At 37.7% G+C, this 15364-nt stretch overlaps 4 protein-coding genes across 4 annotated transcripts; 1 reads left to right on the forward strand and 3 right to left on the reverse strand.

Annotated features, from left to right (window-relative positions):
* Window positions 1-641: 641 nt before the first annotated feature.
* Window positions 642-2578, reverse strand: MELLADRAFT_85231 (uncharacterized protein; the record flags this gene model as incomplete). The annotated part of the gene is made up of 5 exons (XM_007408741.1): window positions 642-658; window positions 741-1586; window positions 1667-1841; window positions 1911-2127; window positions 2190-2578. The coding sequence occupies 5 exons, from the start codon at window positions 2576-2578 to the stop codon at window positions 642-644; spliced, it is 1644 nt and encodes a 547-aa protein (XP_007408803.1).
* Window positions 2579-5538: 2960 nt separating this feature from the next.
* Window positions 5539-5899, reverse strand: MELLADRAFT_85232 (uncharacterized protein; the record flags this gene model as incomplete). The annotated part of the gene is made up of 2 exons (XM_007408740.1): window positions 5539-5591; window positions 5662-5899. The coding sequence occupies 2 exons, from the start codon at window positions 5897-5899 to the stop codon at window positions 5539-5541; spliced, it is 291 nt and encodes a 96-aa protein (XP_007408802.1).
* Window positions 5900-9874: 3975 nt separating this feature from the next.
* MELLADRAFT_116134 (uncharacterized protein) lies at window positions 9875-12166 on the reverse strand (the record flags this gene model as incomplete). The annotated part of the gene is made up of 4 exons (XM_007408739.1): window positions 9875-10549; window positions 10665-11374; window positions 11454-11601; window positions 11705-12166. 4 exons carry the CDS (start codon window positions 12141-12143, stop codon window positions 10344-10346), a joined length of 1503 nt encoding a protein of 500 aa, XP_007408801.1.
* Window positions 12167-12339: 173 nt separating this feature from the next.
* MELLADRAFT_43016 (uncharacterized protein) lies at window positions 12340-13872 on the forward strand (the record flags this gene model as incomplete). The annotated part of the gene is made up of 4 exons (XM_007408617.1): window positions 12340-12533; window positions 12618-12742; window positions 12807-13338; window positions 13422-13872. 4 exons carry the CDS (start codon window positions 12348-12350, stop codon window positions 13506-13508), a joined length of 930 nt encoding a protein of 309 aa, XP_007408679.1.
* Between the last annotated feature and the right edge of the window lie 1492 nt (window positions 13873-15364).

Here is a 15364-nt window from a genome sequence, read left to right on the forward strand (position 1 = left end):
GTGTCGCAATCGAACATTGTAATGGAATGCTGAAATCTCAATGGCAATCTCTGAAAGACCTACGATTACTCTTAAAGGACAAGAAGTGTGTAGCCCGTTTGAATGCTTGGATCTCAGCGTGTTGTATCCTGCACAACTTCCTGTTGGATCAGAATGAGGGATGTGCTTTTCATTATGATATCACTACTCCTGTGGATCCCGAAGACGAGTTCATTTTGAATGAGATCCGAGAAGACGATGATGAAGACACAAGAATGCGTGTATTCCGCCTTTTTTGTGAATCGTTGTAAACTTTTTACACTCTTTGTTTGTTTATCTGCTTAGGATGTTATTAGGTAGTAGCAATTTGAAAATATCCTTTTTCTTGTTTGCTGCTCGTTAAAGCGCTTGTGCGTAATAAGCAAATGAGAGCTAGAATTAAAATAATGAAATCGATTGCTTATTATCGAGACAACTAGACAGCTGATTCCAAAGTTTTTTTTTTGGATTTTAGTTTGTAAAGCACACTGCAAAGGAAAGAATACAAAAAGGAAACAACAATTGATTTCAAGTTTTAAAAGAATCAAACTGGGAAATCGTTCACATGAGGTTGAAACAAATAACAAATTGCCTAAAGAGGCTTTTAACAAACTCCCTGGGTATTATCCCTCCAGTTCCCCTATCACAGCAATCACGCATGTCAGTGTTGCCCAAAATCGTTTTGATTTGATAATGCAAATATATGAGGGTAGAACACTTACTACGAAGTTGTTCTTCTTGCTCTTCAACTTCTTTTTTAGCTTCCTCCATTGACAAACCAAGTGCCTTATACTTTGCTAACATAGCCAACTTGCGTTCGCTCCTAGCTGTAATGAGATCTTCACGGCTGCGAGCCAACTGAGATTTTGCAAGATCGAGTTCAACTCGGTCTTGCTCAAGTTTGATTTGAGCACGTTCGGTGCGTTCGGAATCCTTCAAAGCATCGTCTCCTCCGGAAAGGTGACGGGATAGTGCATCCGCCAGTTTGGCCTGAGTCTTAAGCTCTTCCTGTCGTGCATCTTGCTCAGCCTTCATGTACTTCTCTTCAGATAACCATCGATCCTTCTCAAGCTTGATTCTCTCAGATTTTTCTTCACGTGAGGGTAGTTGAGAAGATAAGAGATTGTGTACATCCGATGCTGAGCTAGAGGTCGACCTCAAACCTTGATTGTTATCGATTTGAGCTGATCTGGGTCGTTTGGCAGGTCGTCCAGGTGGGGGGTGAGCGCTTACACCTTTGCTTGACTTGTCTGGAGATGGTGAAGATCTTCGGGCTTGGGACATTGAAATAATATCAGGACCGTTGGACGAGATGGTGAAGTCTAAATCTTGGGTAAGCTCGCCATTGTTTTCCAAAGGACTTATATCAAAATCTCGGGTTTTGTGTAATGACGATATATTGCTATCTGGAGAGTGGCTACATGTGCGCTTGGTAGAGGGAAGAGGAAGAACACTATCTTCATCTAAAACATCCCCACTTTCACGTACGGACTGGGGTATCACATTAGTGCGAGTTGACATAAAAGGTAAGAGATCGTAGTAGTAGACGCATCGTTGGAACAAAAGCTCTAAATGAGAGTGATACACAATTGTACATAAGCATTTGACCTTTCAAAGTATGATCAGCCATGGAGGTAAAGGCACATACGGTCAAACTTTGATTTGGTTGAATGCTCTATTGCCTTCCATTCATCACTATCAGATAAGTACCCCATCTCGGTTTTTTCAAGTCGTGCTTGTTGTTCTAAGTCTTCCAAAATACCTTGCCCAGTTCCACTTCGGAAGTCTTGAGCAATGGTGAAAGTCGATTGAAGGGTTCGGATCTAAATTAAATTCACAGATGCATACTTTAGTCAGCACCTTCAAAGTCGAGAGGATGTGCAAATACTGACCTGTGTCTCTACACCTTTCCCATCTCGACCTGGTAAACCTTGTTCGGCCAAGTAATCAGCAACTTTTTCCCCAACATCCTTTTTGCTGTAAATTGTTCGCGTATCCATATCCATCTCTCCCTTCCACCAATCATATCGTGTACCAGTCGTAGTTGCGGTTCCCAACCACTCGATTATTAGAACAATAGCGCTTTTCCCCTCAGAATTAAGTTCAGTTCTCCATGAAGTGTTTTTCTTTTCTTCATTTGATTCTTGAGGGGTTTTTTTTTGGTCTCTGACCTTGTTGTTGAATCTGAGGTCTTCCTCCTTGTGTATTTACGTTTTTTCTTTGGTGCATCTGAACTGGGCTCTTTTTGAGTCGAAGTACCCGGAGTAACCGGAGCCATAGTGATCAAAGGTGAGTTACTGATCGGAAATTGTTGGGTGAGACTATTAGATCGTGATAAATTCCAGCTAGTAGCATTCACTGAAGGTGGGATGATTGCGAGCTGAAGAGCTTGCCCAGTGATTTGACTTGGGCTTTGACCCCAGTTGACCGGCGATATGATCTGCAGGGGGGTGGTGGTGCTTGAATCAGAAACGTGGGGCGATAGGACTTGAAGGTTTGGATCGAGGTGTATGGGAGTTAAGTAGGATTGACTTGCAGGGGGTGGGGGTGATTCAGGCATGGCTGTACAACTGATGCTCCTCTGGGAAACGGAAACTGAAATAAGTTTGGTGGCCTCAGCAACGAGGCTTTGTTAAGTCAGCATATGTAAGTCTTAAGTATGTAGATTTGGTGCAAGTTCCGTGCAAGATGTTACAAGAAGTTGCACAGAACTTGCACAGAACTTGCATAATTTCTTCTCGAAGTTTGACCACCATAATTGTACTGTATTTGGTTGTTTTCAAAAGTCAAATTGCTCAACTGATCAAATTATGATGGGTATTATTTGGAGCATTGGTAATAGCACAGCACTGAAGAGGAACAAAATGGGGTGCAAATGGGATTCAAAATCTAATGGCAAGGTAATAAAAATTCAAGCTGTTCATACATTTCACTAAACATGGAATTGGGGAAGGTCAAAACAAGGCTTTGTCTTTTTTAAAACTTATCATTGAAAAAAGGAGGTTTATGAAACCCCCAGTGTTCAGAGAAATGATGGTAGTGTTGGATAATGACTATCCCCTTTTCTTCAAAAATCTAAATGGGCATGTATTGATGGATATTTTCCTCTTTCTCAGGGACATAACATTATGAATAACCATTTTTCAAAGCAAACATAGATAAAATTGATGAAAAAAAGAAAATCTTTGACAAGGTTTGAATGGTCTTATACAAGGTCTTTGGACCAACGATCATGAAGTCTATGAGGATTTAAATGCCCTTGCCTTCAAAAGAGAGATGACATGATGGGCTAAATTTTTATGTGGTGTTGACAGTTTCTTTTGTACTTTCAATTTTCTTTTAGTATTTCTTGCTTGCCAGTTTGAAAGGTAGACGTTGCAATATGTTATGACCGTGACATGGAACTGAGCAAGGTACAGGCTGCTTGATGATAAGATTGCAACGTGAGGGAGAAGTCCAGGAAGGGCTTCTCCAGTGGGCAAGTACAACATGAGTTACAGTATAAGCATCTAACCTCCAGTACTAGGCTTATTACATTGAGCAAGGCTGTTCCAAAGCGGAAAAGTTGCAAAAAAGCCAACAGGTACAAAGGTCATTCATCTCAATCTCAGTCAACATTCAGAAAGCATTCATTAGAATTCAATTAGTTTCTTCCAATAGGCAACGAGAAATTTGATCACGGGTTCTGACCTGAGACACACCATTGCGGACAAGAGCCACAAACGACTTTCACTCAATTTCAAAATTAAGTCACGTTGATAGGACGCACATAGGCGTAAAGTATTCAAGAAGTGATACACACAGCAAAAAGATGAGATCATTTCGGGAGAAAGACAAGTAGAACACTTGATAATGCGCGTAGCCCCTTAAGGAAATTCATTTGACATTACTATAGAGATGCATTTACCGAGTGATAAACAAGACATGGTTTCAAATAATCCATATGGTGGTATATTCATTGTTATCCATATGAGAAGACAAGTATCCCAAAAGTAAGAAAAAACGCTGACCAACGTGCCCAAAAATATAAGAACCTAATAACAGGGAACGCAAAAGAAGAAGCAACGTTAGTGACCTGACATGAAGATGATATAAAGTTCAAGAGCAAAATAAAACAAGGAAATAATAACGTACTTTTAGATTGCAAAATTGAGACTATCCATTCCAAAAAACATTAACCAAAACCCATATGATAAACTAGATACCATATCACTAAATCCATGCACTAAACCAGGTAGCCCAAACATTAAAAAACCGCCGACCAACGAGCCCAAAAATATAAGAACCTAATAACAGGGGACATAAAAGAGGAAGTAATGTCAGTGACCTGGCTTGAAGATGATATAAAGTTGAAGATCAAAAGAAAAACAAGGAAATAATGACATACCTTTAGATTACAAAAATGAGACTGCCCATTCCAAATAACATGAATCAAAACCCATATGATAAACCAGAAACCATATCACTGAATCCATACAATAAACCAAGCATCCCAAATATGAAAAAAATGCCAACCAACCAGCCCAAAAATTTAAGAACCTAATAACAGGGAACGTAAAATAAGAAAGAACTTCAGTCACCTGACTTGAAGATGATATAAAGTTGACAATCAAAAGAAAAACAAGGAAATAATAACATACCTTTATAGTACAAAAAATGCGACTGTCCATTTCTAATAACATTGATCAAAACCCTTACAATAAACTAGAAACCATATCACTCATACCATACAAGAAACCAAGAATCCCAAAAAGTTAAGAACCTAATGACAGGGGACATAAGAGAATAAGAAATGTCAGTGACCTGACATGAAGATGATATAAAGTTTATGCGGAAAAGAAAAACAAGGAAATAATAACATACCTTTAGATTACGAAAAATGAGACTGTCCATTCCAAATAACATGCATCAAAACCCATATGATAAACCAGAAACCACATCACTAAAAAACTCCTGCTCCAAAACCTTTTCTATACAATCCAATCTCTCACTTCCTTCTTCAATAACAAGCTAACAAGTGAACAGAACTGAGGAGAAACGGATGATGAAAACTCGACGTCCGCATTTCTAATTTGATTATCTAGTCCGTCTACAGTGTCTGTCAGAATACAAATGATATATCAGCTACTGTAAGACTTGAATGAAGAAGAAGAGTTTGAGGAATAAATAACATACCTGACATAAATGGTTGTTTGTTCATCACAATCTCATATAAAATAATTCCAAGACCCCACCAATCAATTGCTGTTGTATAAGATCCTCCATTGATGACTTCCGGTGCTCGTGCATAAGGAGTCCCACAGTGACCAATAGCTAATCCAGACTGAGTTCTCGTAGCAAGTCCAAAGTCTGCCAGTTTGATTCGGTTATCAGAAGTGAGAAGGACGTTGTCAGGTTTGAGATCGCGATGGATAATGTCGTTTTGATGAAGGTATCCGATGGCTCTAGCTAAATCCATAATATAAATCTTGGCTTCTTTTTCTGAAATAGGAATTTTCTGTCTGAGATCTCCACCAGCAGCTAATTCAAGAATAAGATGATAATTTGAATCTGTACGATAATGTTCATAAAATCTAATGATTGAAGGATGATGAAGATCTTGAAGTAAATTAATCTCATTCATAATCATTTCATCTTGAAGACCGTATGTTTTGTGAACGCGTAGCATGACTTTGATAGCATAAAGATCTTGATCTTGCTTGGATTCAGCCTTGTAAACCGAAGCAAACCCACCCGAACCAAGTAAATTTAAAATAACATAGTTTTCAGTGACTAGAGTTCCAGCGTTTGCAGATGTGTCTTGAAGATCTTGATAAGCGGTATATGATACTGATGGAGGGGTATTATAGACGCCAAAACTAACACAAGAGTCGATACTCATGATGTATGGAGATGGTGTTGAGTAGATAAGACTATGTGATAGAGAGAAAAGGTGATTGGATCGGAATAATTGGGGGAAAGGAGTTCTAGAGGGATATAGGGAACGCGAATGGTGACTGGACGATGTCGAGAAGTCTTGGTCACGGGAATTGCTGATCCTTCAGGCGGATCAGCTTGAAAATACAGTCAGAAATGCGCGAAGTACACATTCACTAAATGTACAAAATGTACAAGCATTATTGATCATAGCCGCGTTTCTATTTTTACTCAGTTAATGTTTAATGCGACCCGGGAGGCGTTACCGTCAGTTCTTTGTCAATTTGCATTTTCTAGAAATGCTAATAGATATATGAATGTTTCCCTATGGTTTTGACATCTTGTTTTCCTTCTGAACACGCATCAAAGACATGTTTATTTTGATACCCTAGCACTACAATAGACATAGTGCTGCTTGGTGCTTTCAATGATGAATAGCTAAAGGAGCTGGCATAATCTATGGTCGCGGTTGGGATCACCGAAGCGTCTTGGCGCATCTCACTCATACTGGACAAAAACCTATCCTTGCAATGCATTCAGATCTGCGTTCAAAGCCCTTCTGCATGTCTATAAAACCTCCTCACAATGATTGTGACATCTTTTCTGAGGGGTATCAAATGTTTACAAAAGTACATATTTTTATCAGAAAACCAATCACCAGCCTTTCTGTGGCTGACAAATGTCACCTTCACAGGACATTATTTGAAACAAGAATAGCTAGACAGGTTGTCATGGTACGTCTCCATTGTTAATATTTGACAAAGAAACTATCCACATCAAAAACCCATGCTCTTCAATTATCTCTTAGGGACGTGAGGTTGATGCCCTCCATAGAACACAAACCTCCAGAGTCTGATTTGACTCAGCCATCAATCAACAATTTCAGCACTCCCTTGAGGTCCAGCTTTCTGCGATCTCAAGCTCGCGTTATCAATGAATACCTCGAATCAGTTCTTTGCGCATGTAACGTAAAAATCCAATGAACTCTGTCTTATCCCCTTCAGATTACTAACCTCGTAACTCTCTTGAATCATTAAACGCTTGGATCACTGGTTCAATTCACTGATATTTCGGACATGGTATGGATTGATGCAAATCAGATGCAAGTATTCTCATTTTAGTCAAGGTCTGCCTAATGTCTAATGATTTGGAACCTATATCATTGCCATAAAGCAACAAATATACATCTAGATCATCAGTTAAAACCACAATCATAAAAGATCCTATGATGAATCATTTCGCCGATACAAATGATACAAGAGATTCTTTGCTAATGACTACTACTCACGAATCCTAGAATATTAAATGCAATAGAGTGGGAGAACGACAAAAAGGAAGCAAATTTGAAAAAAGCCGAATGAAGCTGATGAATAGCGAATCTTCCTTTGAAAACCACACTTATTCAACTTTTTAAGGCTGATAGAAGATATTATCATAAAACATGATCTGATTAGCATCTACAAAGACAAATGTTTGTACAGCGCGTCCATAGTCCATGAAAGCCTCTATCGACGACGTGTCCGGAGATACACTCAGAGCACTGCTCCACCCATAAAATTTGCTTTACATGATCACTGTAAAGTCTTGATGAGGGGGCATAGAATTTTTACGAGAGTGAATTGTTCCGCAAAATGTAATTGGCAGCGTGACTTGGGCTGGTAAAGGATACCTTCACAAAGCATGATTTGAAAAGCACGTAATATCAAGAAGGGGGCTGTATTTGCAGGTCTTGATAAATATCTTTTGTTAGACCTGTTTGCGCCAAAACCTCATGCTTCTCGATCATCTCCTTTGAATCTTAACCTTGGTGCCCTCCATGGACTGTGACGCTTTGGGGTCTGATCCAACTGAGCTATTGGGCAAGTATCTTTACAAGCCGTTCAGGCCCAGGTTTATGCTGGTTCAAAGTACAAGTCATTTGGAATTTCAATGTTCTTGGTTCAGCTCTCAGCGCGTGTGAAGCTTATACTTATATCACTGTCTTTTCCTGTTTCATATCACTTTCACATCATCAAATGTGATCAAACTCGCCGCACTTGTCCAACTTGATGAGATTTTGGACATATCTAAAGCAAAGGCACATCCATTCATCTCACGCCGAGTCAAGATCTGGACAATGTCTCATGTTCTAGAGCCAAAATCAGACTACCAACATGAAAGCAACAAGATTCGCCATTATCTCTAATCAGTGTTTTCAAAAACATGTTTCATCGCACAAACTAATGCCCAAATCCTCGCGTCAAGAGAAAAGATACAAAGTATGTATTCAAAAGCCCTGGTAATGACGACTCTTCAAGAAGTCCAAAAAACAAATACAAAGAAAAATCACAAAGGGCAATCAAACTTCAAAAAAGGTTGCAGCAGAAATTTAAAATGAAGCTGATTATCATTGAAGTCACTTTGAAGTCCGAATTTCGGAGCCGCATTGGAGCGAAAATTCTCTTTTCATAGTCTCCCGTCAATTACTGACGTTGTGGTCTTATCTCGGTTTCATAGGGCCTTGATGACGCGATTTGGAGTGGAATCAGGCGATGTTTTGCGCGCGACATTGAACGCTGCCTCACAGGTTTTCTCCATCAGAGCAAGGAATTCTAGGCAACCTTAATAGGGTTGATCGGTGTTCGATATCAAGGTATTTCTTGACTTGTATTTGTAAATTCAGCTGATACAATTCAAGTGCCTCGTTGTTCAAAGGGCTGGCTTCCAAGTGGCGAATCGTGGTTGAATCGTTGGTGTGCACCATCTTTGATCGGTATCGCAGCGTATCTTCAAGCACAGTGGTGACTGTATTTCCAGCTACATAAGTGATCGATGAGAAAGTGACGATCTCGAATCTCTAGTCCATGAACATAGCTAGCGTCTAGTACTTCTATAAAAAGCTTCAGATTCTTGTTCTCAATGCTTTGATCCGGGTGTAACCAAAGCTAAAGAGCGGAAGACTGCTCGAGAAAATCTAGATGTTTTGAAAACCCCATGTGATCGGAACGGGTCTCGAGATCCTGAGTCCATCGGATAAACCTATCGATCCCTGCGAGCGTCCACTTCTTGTGGGAGTCAGCTGGGATTAATGTCGAAAAGGTATCATATCAGCATGATGTCAAATATCTGATCGAGAAATAGTTGGGGTGATCGGACCGATGTCGTTTTGAGACAAAAGACTGGTTGAGATTTGGATACAGCACCTTTGTGTAACGCAAAACTCGAGCCGCATGCAAGCGTTGTTAGGCTAGCGGTAAACTGGGGCCTTGCCATGTGCGAGTGGCCTCGTCAGGGGTTCGACTCCCCTACAACGCATCTTTTTTGCGCTGCATGAGAGGCGTTCGTGTGAACGTGGATCGAACAAGGGTCAAATCCCAAAACTGCGGCTGCTGGTGGTCAAAGCTTGGGTGAAATCTTGAAACTTGCCTGTGTTTTGCTATACAACACAATGTTGCTTGTACTTTTGAGGTGCAACTCCTACTTGAGGCCCTTGATGAACATCTTGGAAAATGAACATATGGTGCACATGCAAAGGATTATCCAAATTTCAGTCCGAGTGAAGTAATGTGGTATGTATGTAAATCACAGGCGTGTGTAGATTTGCAAAAGTTGAAATTTGAGCATTCAAAGATTTTAGATCTCTCATTTTGTGATGGCTTCTAAGAATTGAATGAAGAATGTTGATGTGCAGAAGATATAGCCAGAGGGCTGCATATGATGAAAAAAAATGGGTTTGTTTATTCAAGATGAAAGGTGGATAATATTGATGGGTTCAGACTTTGGTTTTAAGTTGTCATTCTCTCTATCAAGACAATGAGGAGAGATTTTGTGTTTTCTTTTCATGACTCAACCCATCACCTAGAAACATAGAAGCCCATCCAGATTGGTAAGCTCATGTTTCCATTTCTACTGAGGTATCTATATAGACTCCCAAGAAGATCCTGAATCAACTTGTTTTTTTGACAAAATGAGATAAATGAAGTATTTCAATCTAACTTCATTTCTATCTTCTATGAATACGTACCAAATCAACAAGAAGAAGAAAAAAACCAAGGAAAAGCTTTGAATTCCAAATTCCAAAAAAAAACAAGAAAGTAAGAAAAAAAATCCACCAAATCTTTAGTTTAGGGCAGGGGGGTATGTAAAAGGTTTTTTAAAGAGAAAGGTAAAAAATTTCGTTTCCGTTTGATGAACATCAAAATCAATCACTTTTTTTCAAAAGTTTGATCTGATTCTGATTCAAAACACTACAAAAGCTGTACACAGAATCGTGTTGGTTTTGTAAAAGACTATCTTTTCAAAAAATGAACATTTTCTCAAGACTGATATCAATTTCAAATTTTCAAATTATAAATTTCATCTCATCTATGAAAAAAAGATCTTCATTTTATTTTTGTTTTTTTTTGAGGGGAGGGGAAGGTGATTCTACTTTAAGCACTAACAGTCACCAATTTCACTTCATTTAAACTTTGATCGACCACTTCGATAAGCTGATCAATCGAATCAGTCCATTGACCAAGTTTAGTTCCTAACCCTTTCCAATCCTGATTCCCAAATGATCTAGAAGAAGATTGATTGATATAAACCAATCGATTTGGTTGATCTACTCTTGCTGAAATCAATTTAGCTTTAACAGCTACCAAACCAAACCAAACCAAACCACACACAAACACAAAAAGTTCATTAGAAAACTCATCAAGGTTTTTTAGAATCGGTTTAGGTCATTGGGTTTTTGGGGAATAGGCACTTACCATTAATGATCCATTCTTCTACTTCCATTCCTTCTTCTTCATCTCCTTCACTCTTCAAACCTAAAGCACTTTGGATTTCTTCATATGAAACCTTTCCACCTACTCTCTTAGAACAAAGATCAGTCAAGGTTAATAACTTCGATTTGAATTTGATAGATTCTTTGATCTGAGTGGAAAGTTGAGTGGAATCTGAATTTAATAAATCTTCAATCGCTTCATGATTCTTGGTTTCATTGGATTTTAAAAGTTGAAGTAATGTTTCATAACGAGCTTTGCCAATCGGATTAGATCGAATGTAATTTGAAATCGGTTTGATCTCATCTAATAAATCCCAACGATAACAATCATTTAAAGTTAAAGTTAATTGAATGGTTTGTTCGATGATAGGTTCTAGTTTGGTTTGATCAGTTGGATCCAACGATTTTAATTCAGATGAAGAAAGATAAACGATTGATAAATTATAGGCATCCATCTTTTTAGAACTTGAAGTTAATAAGCTTATGATGTTTTGGATTAATCGAATACCTTCATTAGATTTCATTAAATCCCATGAAGTTAAATAACTTGGAACTTTCATCAAGGTAGGTAAAAGTAAATGAACATCTTCTAGGTTCGTTTGACTCATCTCAGACAACTTTTGTAAAACGTTTAATTGTAATGGGATTTGATGTTCGATGGGTGCAGGTAATGCATTAAATAAAGTGAAAAGACTGAGATTGAGTGAAAAGACCCCCCCCAAAAGATCAATAAGATTGTGTTTGGATGAATTGAAAAAGAGAGATGACTTACACATTGTATCTTCCATAGCTAGTGGTCTTTCCTTCAGCTTTGGAAATCGCTTCTAAGAGTTGTTTAACCATTGAAGAGAATTTAAGATGATCGGTTGAAAATAATGAAAGTAAAAGAGTAATCAATAAGTTGATGGTAGCTTCAAGTTCTATCGATCGATTAAAAAAAAAAACAAGTTTTCAATCAGTTTGAGTGTTTTTTTGTATATTTGTTTTGGTTTTGGTTTTGGTTTATAGAATCGATCAACTTACCGCGATCATCAGTTTTATTAAAACAACCGGTTTGTAAATGACTCCAAATCTCTTCAACGATTTTAATTTTCTGATCTTTAATTTCTTTAGTATCATTAATTTCCTTTAAATCTTCATTCTGATCTTCATCATCCTCATCTTCCTGATCATCTTCATTTCCATTTTGACGAATAGGTTGATATTTTTGAATTAAATCTAAAGCGTTTTGTTTGATTTGAATTGAAAAATCAGTAGGTAAGAAACTAATCTTACTACTTGAAAGGATAGGTGAGATATTAGGATTTGAAGTAGGTGGTAAGGTAGATTTAGTTAACAGTGCTGATGCTTCGAATACTAAGTCTGGGAAAGATGGTTGTAAGAGTACTGCCCAGATTGAACCTTGATGAGTTGTGTTTGTGTTGGCAGATGCAAGGAATGGTGAATCGGTTGAGTTGGTCATCTTGTGATGGTTCGGTTCAGGTGGTGTTGCTTGGAAAGAAGAGAGACTTGAACTGAAAATAAAAATTGAAACCTAAGTGCTTAAGTGCTTAAGTACTTAAGTTACAAGTTAGTCAAACTGTATTTTATAAAAATTTCGACTTGATCATCCCTTCAGTCACACTCTCAGTCAAGAACACCAACACCAACCAACCCAACCAATCCAATGAAGATCCCTCAACCACTCTCTTTACCGAGACTTCAATCAAACTTACATTCCATCACAAATGTTAACATTCAACCTTTACCATTAGCTTCAATCTTAGATCATCATCTACGTAGACCTGATCATCAAGATCGTGTCTTTGGTACTCTCTTAGGTCTAAGAAATATCGAAACGGGTGAAGTAGAAGTAAAATCAATTCTTTTCTACTTTCTTCTTTCGATTCGAGTCATTCATCGATCTTTTCTAATCTGTTTTTTCGCCTTCGATCAGGTTAGAAGTAGTTTTGGTGTACCTTATGCTGCGAATGGTAGAGATGTGGCTGTAGATTCGGATCATCATCGTACTTTATTAGAATTACATCATCGAGTTAGTCCAAAGGAAGTAGTAGTAGGATGGTAAGTCTTTCCTATCTCAATCTATCTAGAATCATCAATCTAATCATCATTTGGATCTCTTCAGGTACGCTACCTCACCCGTCTTAAACTCATTCTCATCTCTCATCCAAGACTTTTATAACTCGGAATCTATCCCATTACCAGCAATCCACCTCACATTAGATCCAGTGACATTGACTTTCAAAACTTACATCTCATCACCTATCGGATTATCAACCTTACAAACCTTAAACTTATTATTCAAACCAGTACCTTCTTCATTATCGATTCCAACAGCCGAACGTACAGCTCTAGAATTAATCACTCAACCAATCTTTCAAGAAAAATTACCTAAACTAGAACTCGAATCTACCGCTCAATCGATCATGAACCGATTAAAAGAACCGATTCAAACCGATTTACCAATGGTTCATTTAAAGAATTTGTTGATCCGATTGAAAGAGATGTTATTGGAAGTGAATGAGTATGTGGAAAAGGTGAATTCGAATCAATGTGAACCGAATCATCAACTTGGTCAATTCTTATTGAACACACTTAATTCGATTTCCATCAATCAAACCTTATCGTTTGAAGATTCATTTCAATCTCATTTGGCTGTAAGTCTTCTTAAAATCGATTTCTTCCTTTACACATCACTCAAAATTTATTCAAGATTGACTTATTGGTTTTTTTTCGATAGGATGTTCTTATGGTTTCGTATGTTTCTACTTTGGTGAGAGAACAAGTTGAGATTTCGTCTAGATTGAATTTACTTGTTTCTCAATAAATAAATCATCAAACTTGAACTCATTTATATTCAAATCAAAGAAAAATCCAACGATAAAAACCAATGTTGGAGATGTTATACTTTTTAGACAAAATGGAATTGAAATTTGATGAATTTCAAAATAAACTTGATAAACCTAAACAAAAAGAGAAAGAAATTGGTTTCATTGAAAGAAAATTAAAATGAATTGAAATATAGATCTATTTCATTGGAATTCAAAAAGTTTTCTTGGTTCTTTTTTACGATGATGATGAATTTCCTTTTTCAACATTCTAAAAGTTTTTTTTTGGTTCGCTACCAAAAGAAAACCAAAATTGATCTGTGATTATGAATTCAAGAGTTGATATCAATTTTGAATTTCTTGATTTCTTGATTTGATTTGGATTTTTTTGTTTTGTTTTGAATTAAAGTGAAAGAAGATCAATACCCAAAGAAAAAGGTAAAAAAAAATTGATTTTTTGGGTTTTAAAAAGTTTGATTGATAATCAATGAGATTTCACTTTTTAGTTTCTACATAAGTGGCTCTCAAACCTGACCCAGTTTCAAAAAAACCCGGTTGCCCCAGTGGAATTTTTGGCTGGGAGCTGTCAACAAATGTCAACTTGATACACAAAGTTACTTCCAAGAAACAACTGAGTCAACTGGGTTTTTTGAAAACTGGGGCAGGTTTGAGAGCCACTATACAGATCAGAAAACATTAGGGCCCGTTCGGCTGGAACCCAAAAACAGTTTTTGGTCAAAAACACCACCAAAGCCAAAAACCTTTTTTGGGTCAAAACAGTTTTTGATTTTCATGAAAAACACAGGTGTTCGGCAACGGTTTTTGATCAAAAAATCTTCAATTTTGAAAAACAGCCCTGAGGCTGTTTTTGAGACCAAAAAGTGTTTTTGCCCTGTTTGCCCCTCCATTTTGATCTTTTGTTGACCTATTTGGTCGACTGTTTGGTCAACGAAAAAGCCGAATTCCGAGTTTTTCAATCCGCCCCTTAAAAAAGGGGCAGATTGAAAAATTGTTTTTGTGTAACAGATTTTTGGAAAACCAGCTGAACAGGCCCTTAGGTTTCAGCGAGTTTCACTTTTTCTTTTTCAAAACGGATCAACAAGAAATATCGGAATGGCTGTAAGTGGCTCTCAAACCTGACCCAGTTTCCAAAAACCCGGTTGCCCCAGTGGAATTTTTGGCTGGGAGCTGTCAACAAATGTCAACTTGGTACACAAAGTTACTGCCAAAAAAACAACTGGGTCAACTGGGTTTTTTGAAAACTGGGGCAGGTTTGAGAGCCACTATACAGATCAGAAAACATTATGTTCCTAGTTGAGGTTATGATGCATCATATGTACATAGTTTGAATATGATATATATGATATTTACCTGATTGTCAAAAAATGATCATCAACCTGATCAGGTCATATGAGTCAGAAGTTTTCAGAGCTTGGTAAGGAGGCAAGGGGGTAGAACTTGAACTTGAGATGGTGTGATCATCCAGGGTATGCATGTATCTCAAAAGTCACTTGATTTAAAGAGATTTGTTGGGATCTCTGAAAAGTTCAAAGAAACTGAACAACTGAACTGAGAAAGTAGATTGATTTCTACCTAGAATGTGGTCATCTTCTATGAGTTCTTTTTGCAATTAAGAAAGAAATTGGAATCACACAGTTCTTTTTCTGGAGGAAAACAAATTAGAAAAAACAATGGGTTTGAAAGCCCGTCTGCAAGAATGGTATTTTAGATCTTAGATGATCACTGCATGGAATGTATTTTGGGGGGGTTGAAGAAACTCAACTTTGATATCTGATTCTTAGGCTGCGTTCAATTCTTGAAAGTGGAGAAATCACATTCTGTGAAATGTGTTTGA

The sequence above is a fragment of the Melampsora larici-populina genome (assembly GCF_000204055.1).
Source record: "Melampsora larici-populina 98AG31 unplaced genomic scaffold MELLAscaffold_13, whole genome shotgun sequence".
Classification (NCBI taxonomy): Eukaryota; Fungi; Basidiomycota; class Pucciniomycetes; order Pucciniales; family Melampsoraceae; genus Melampsora; species Melampsora laricis-populina.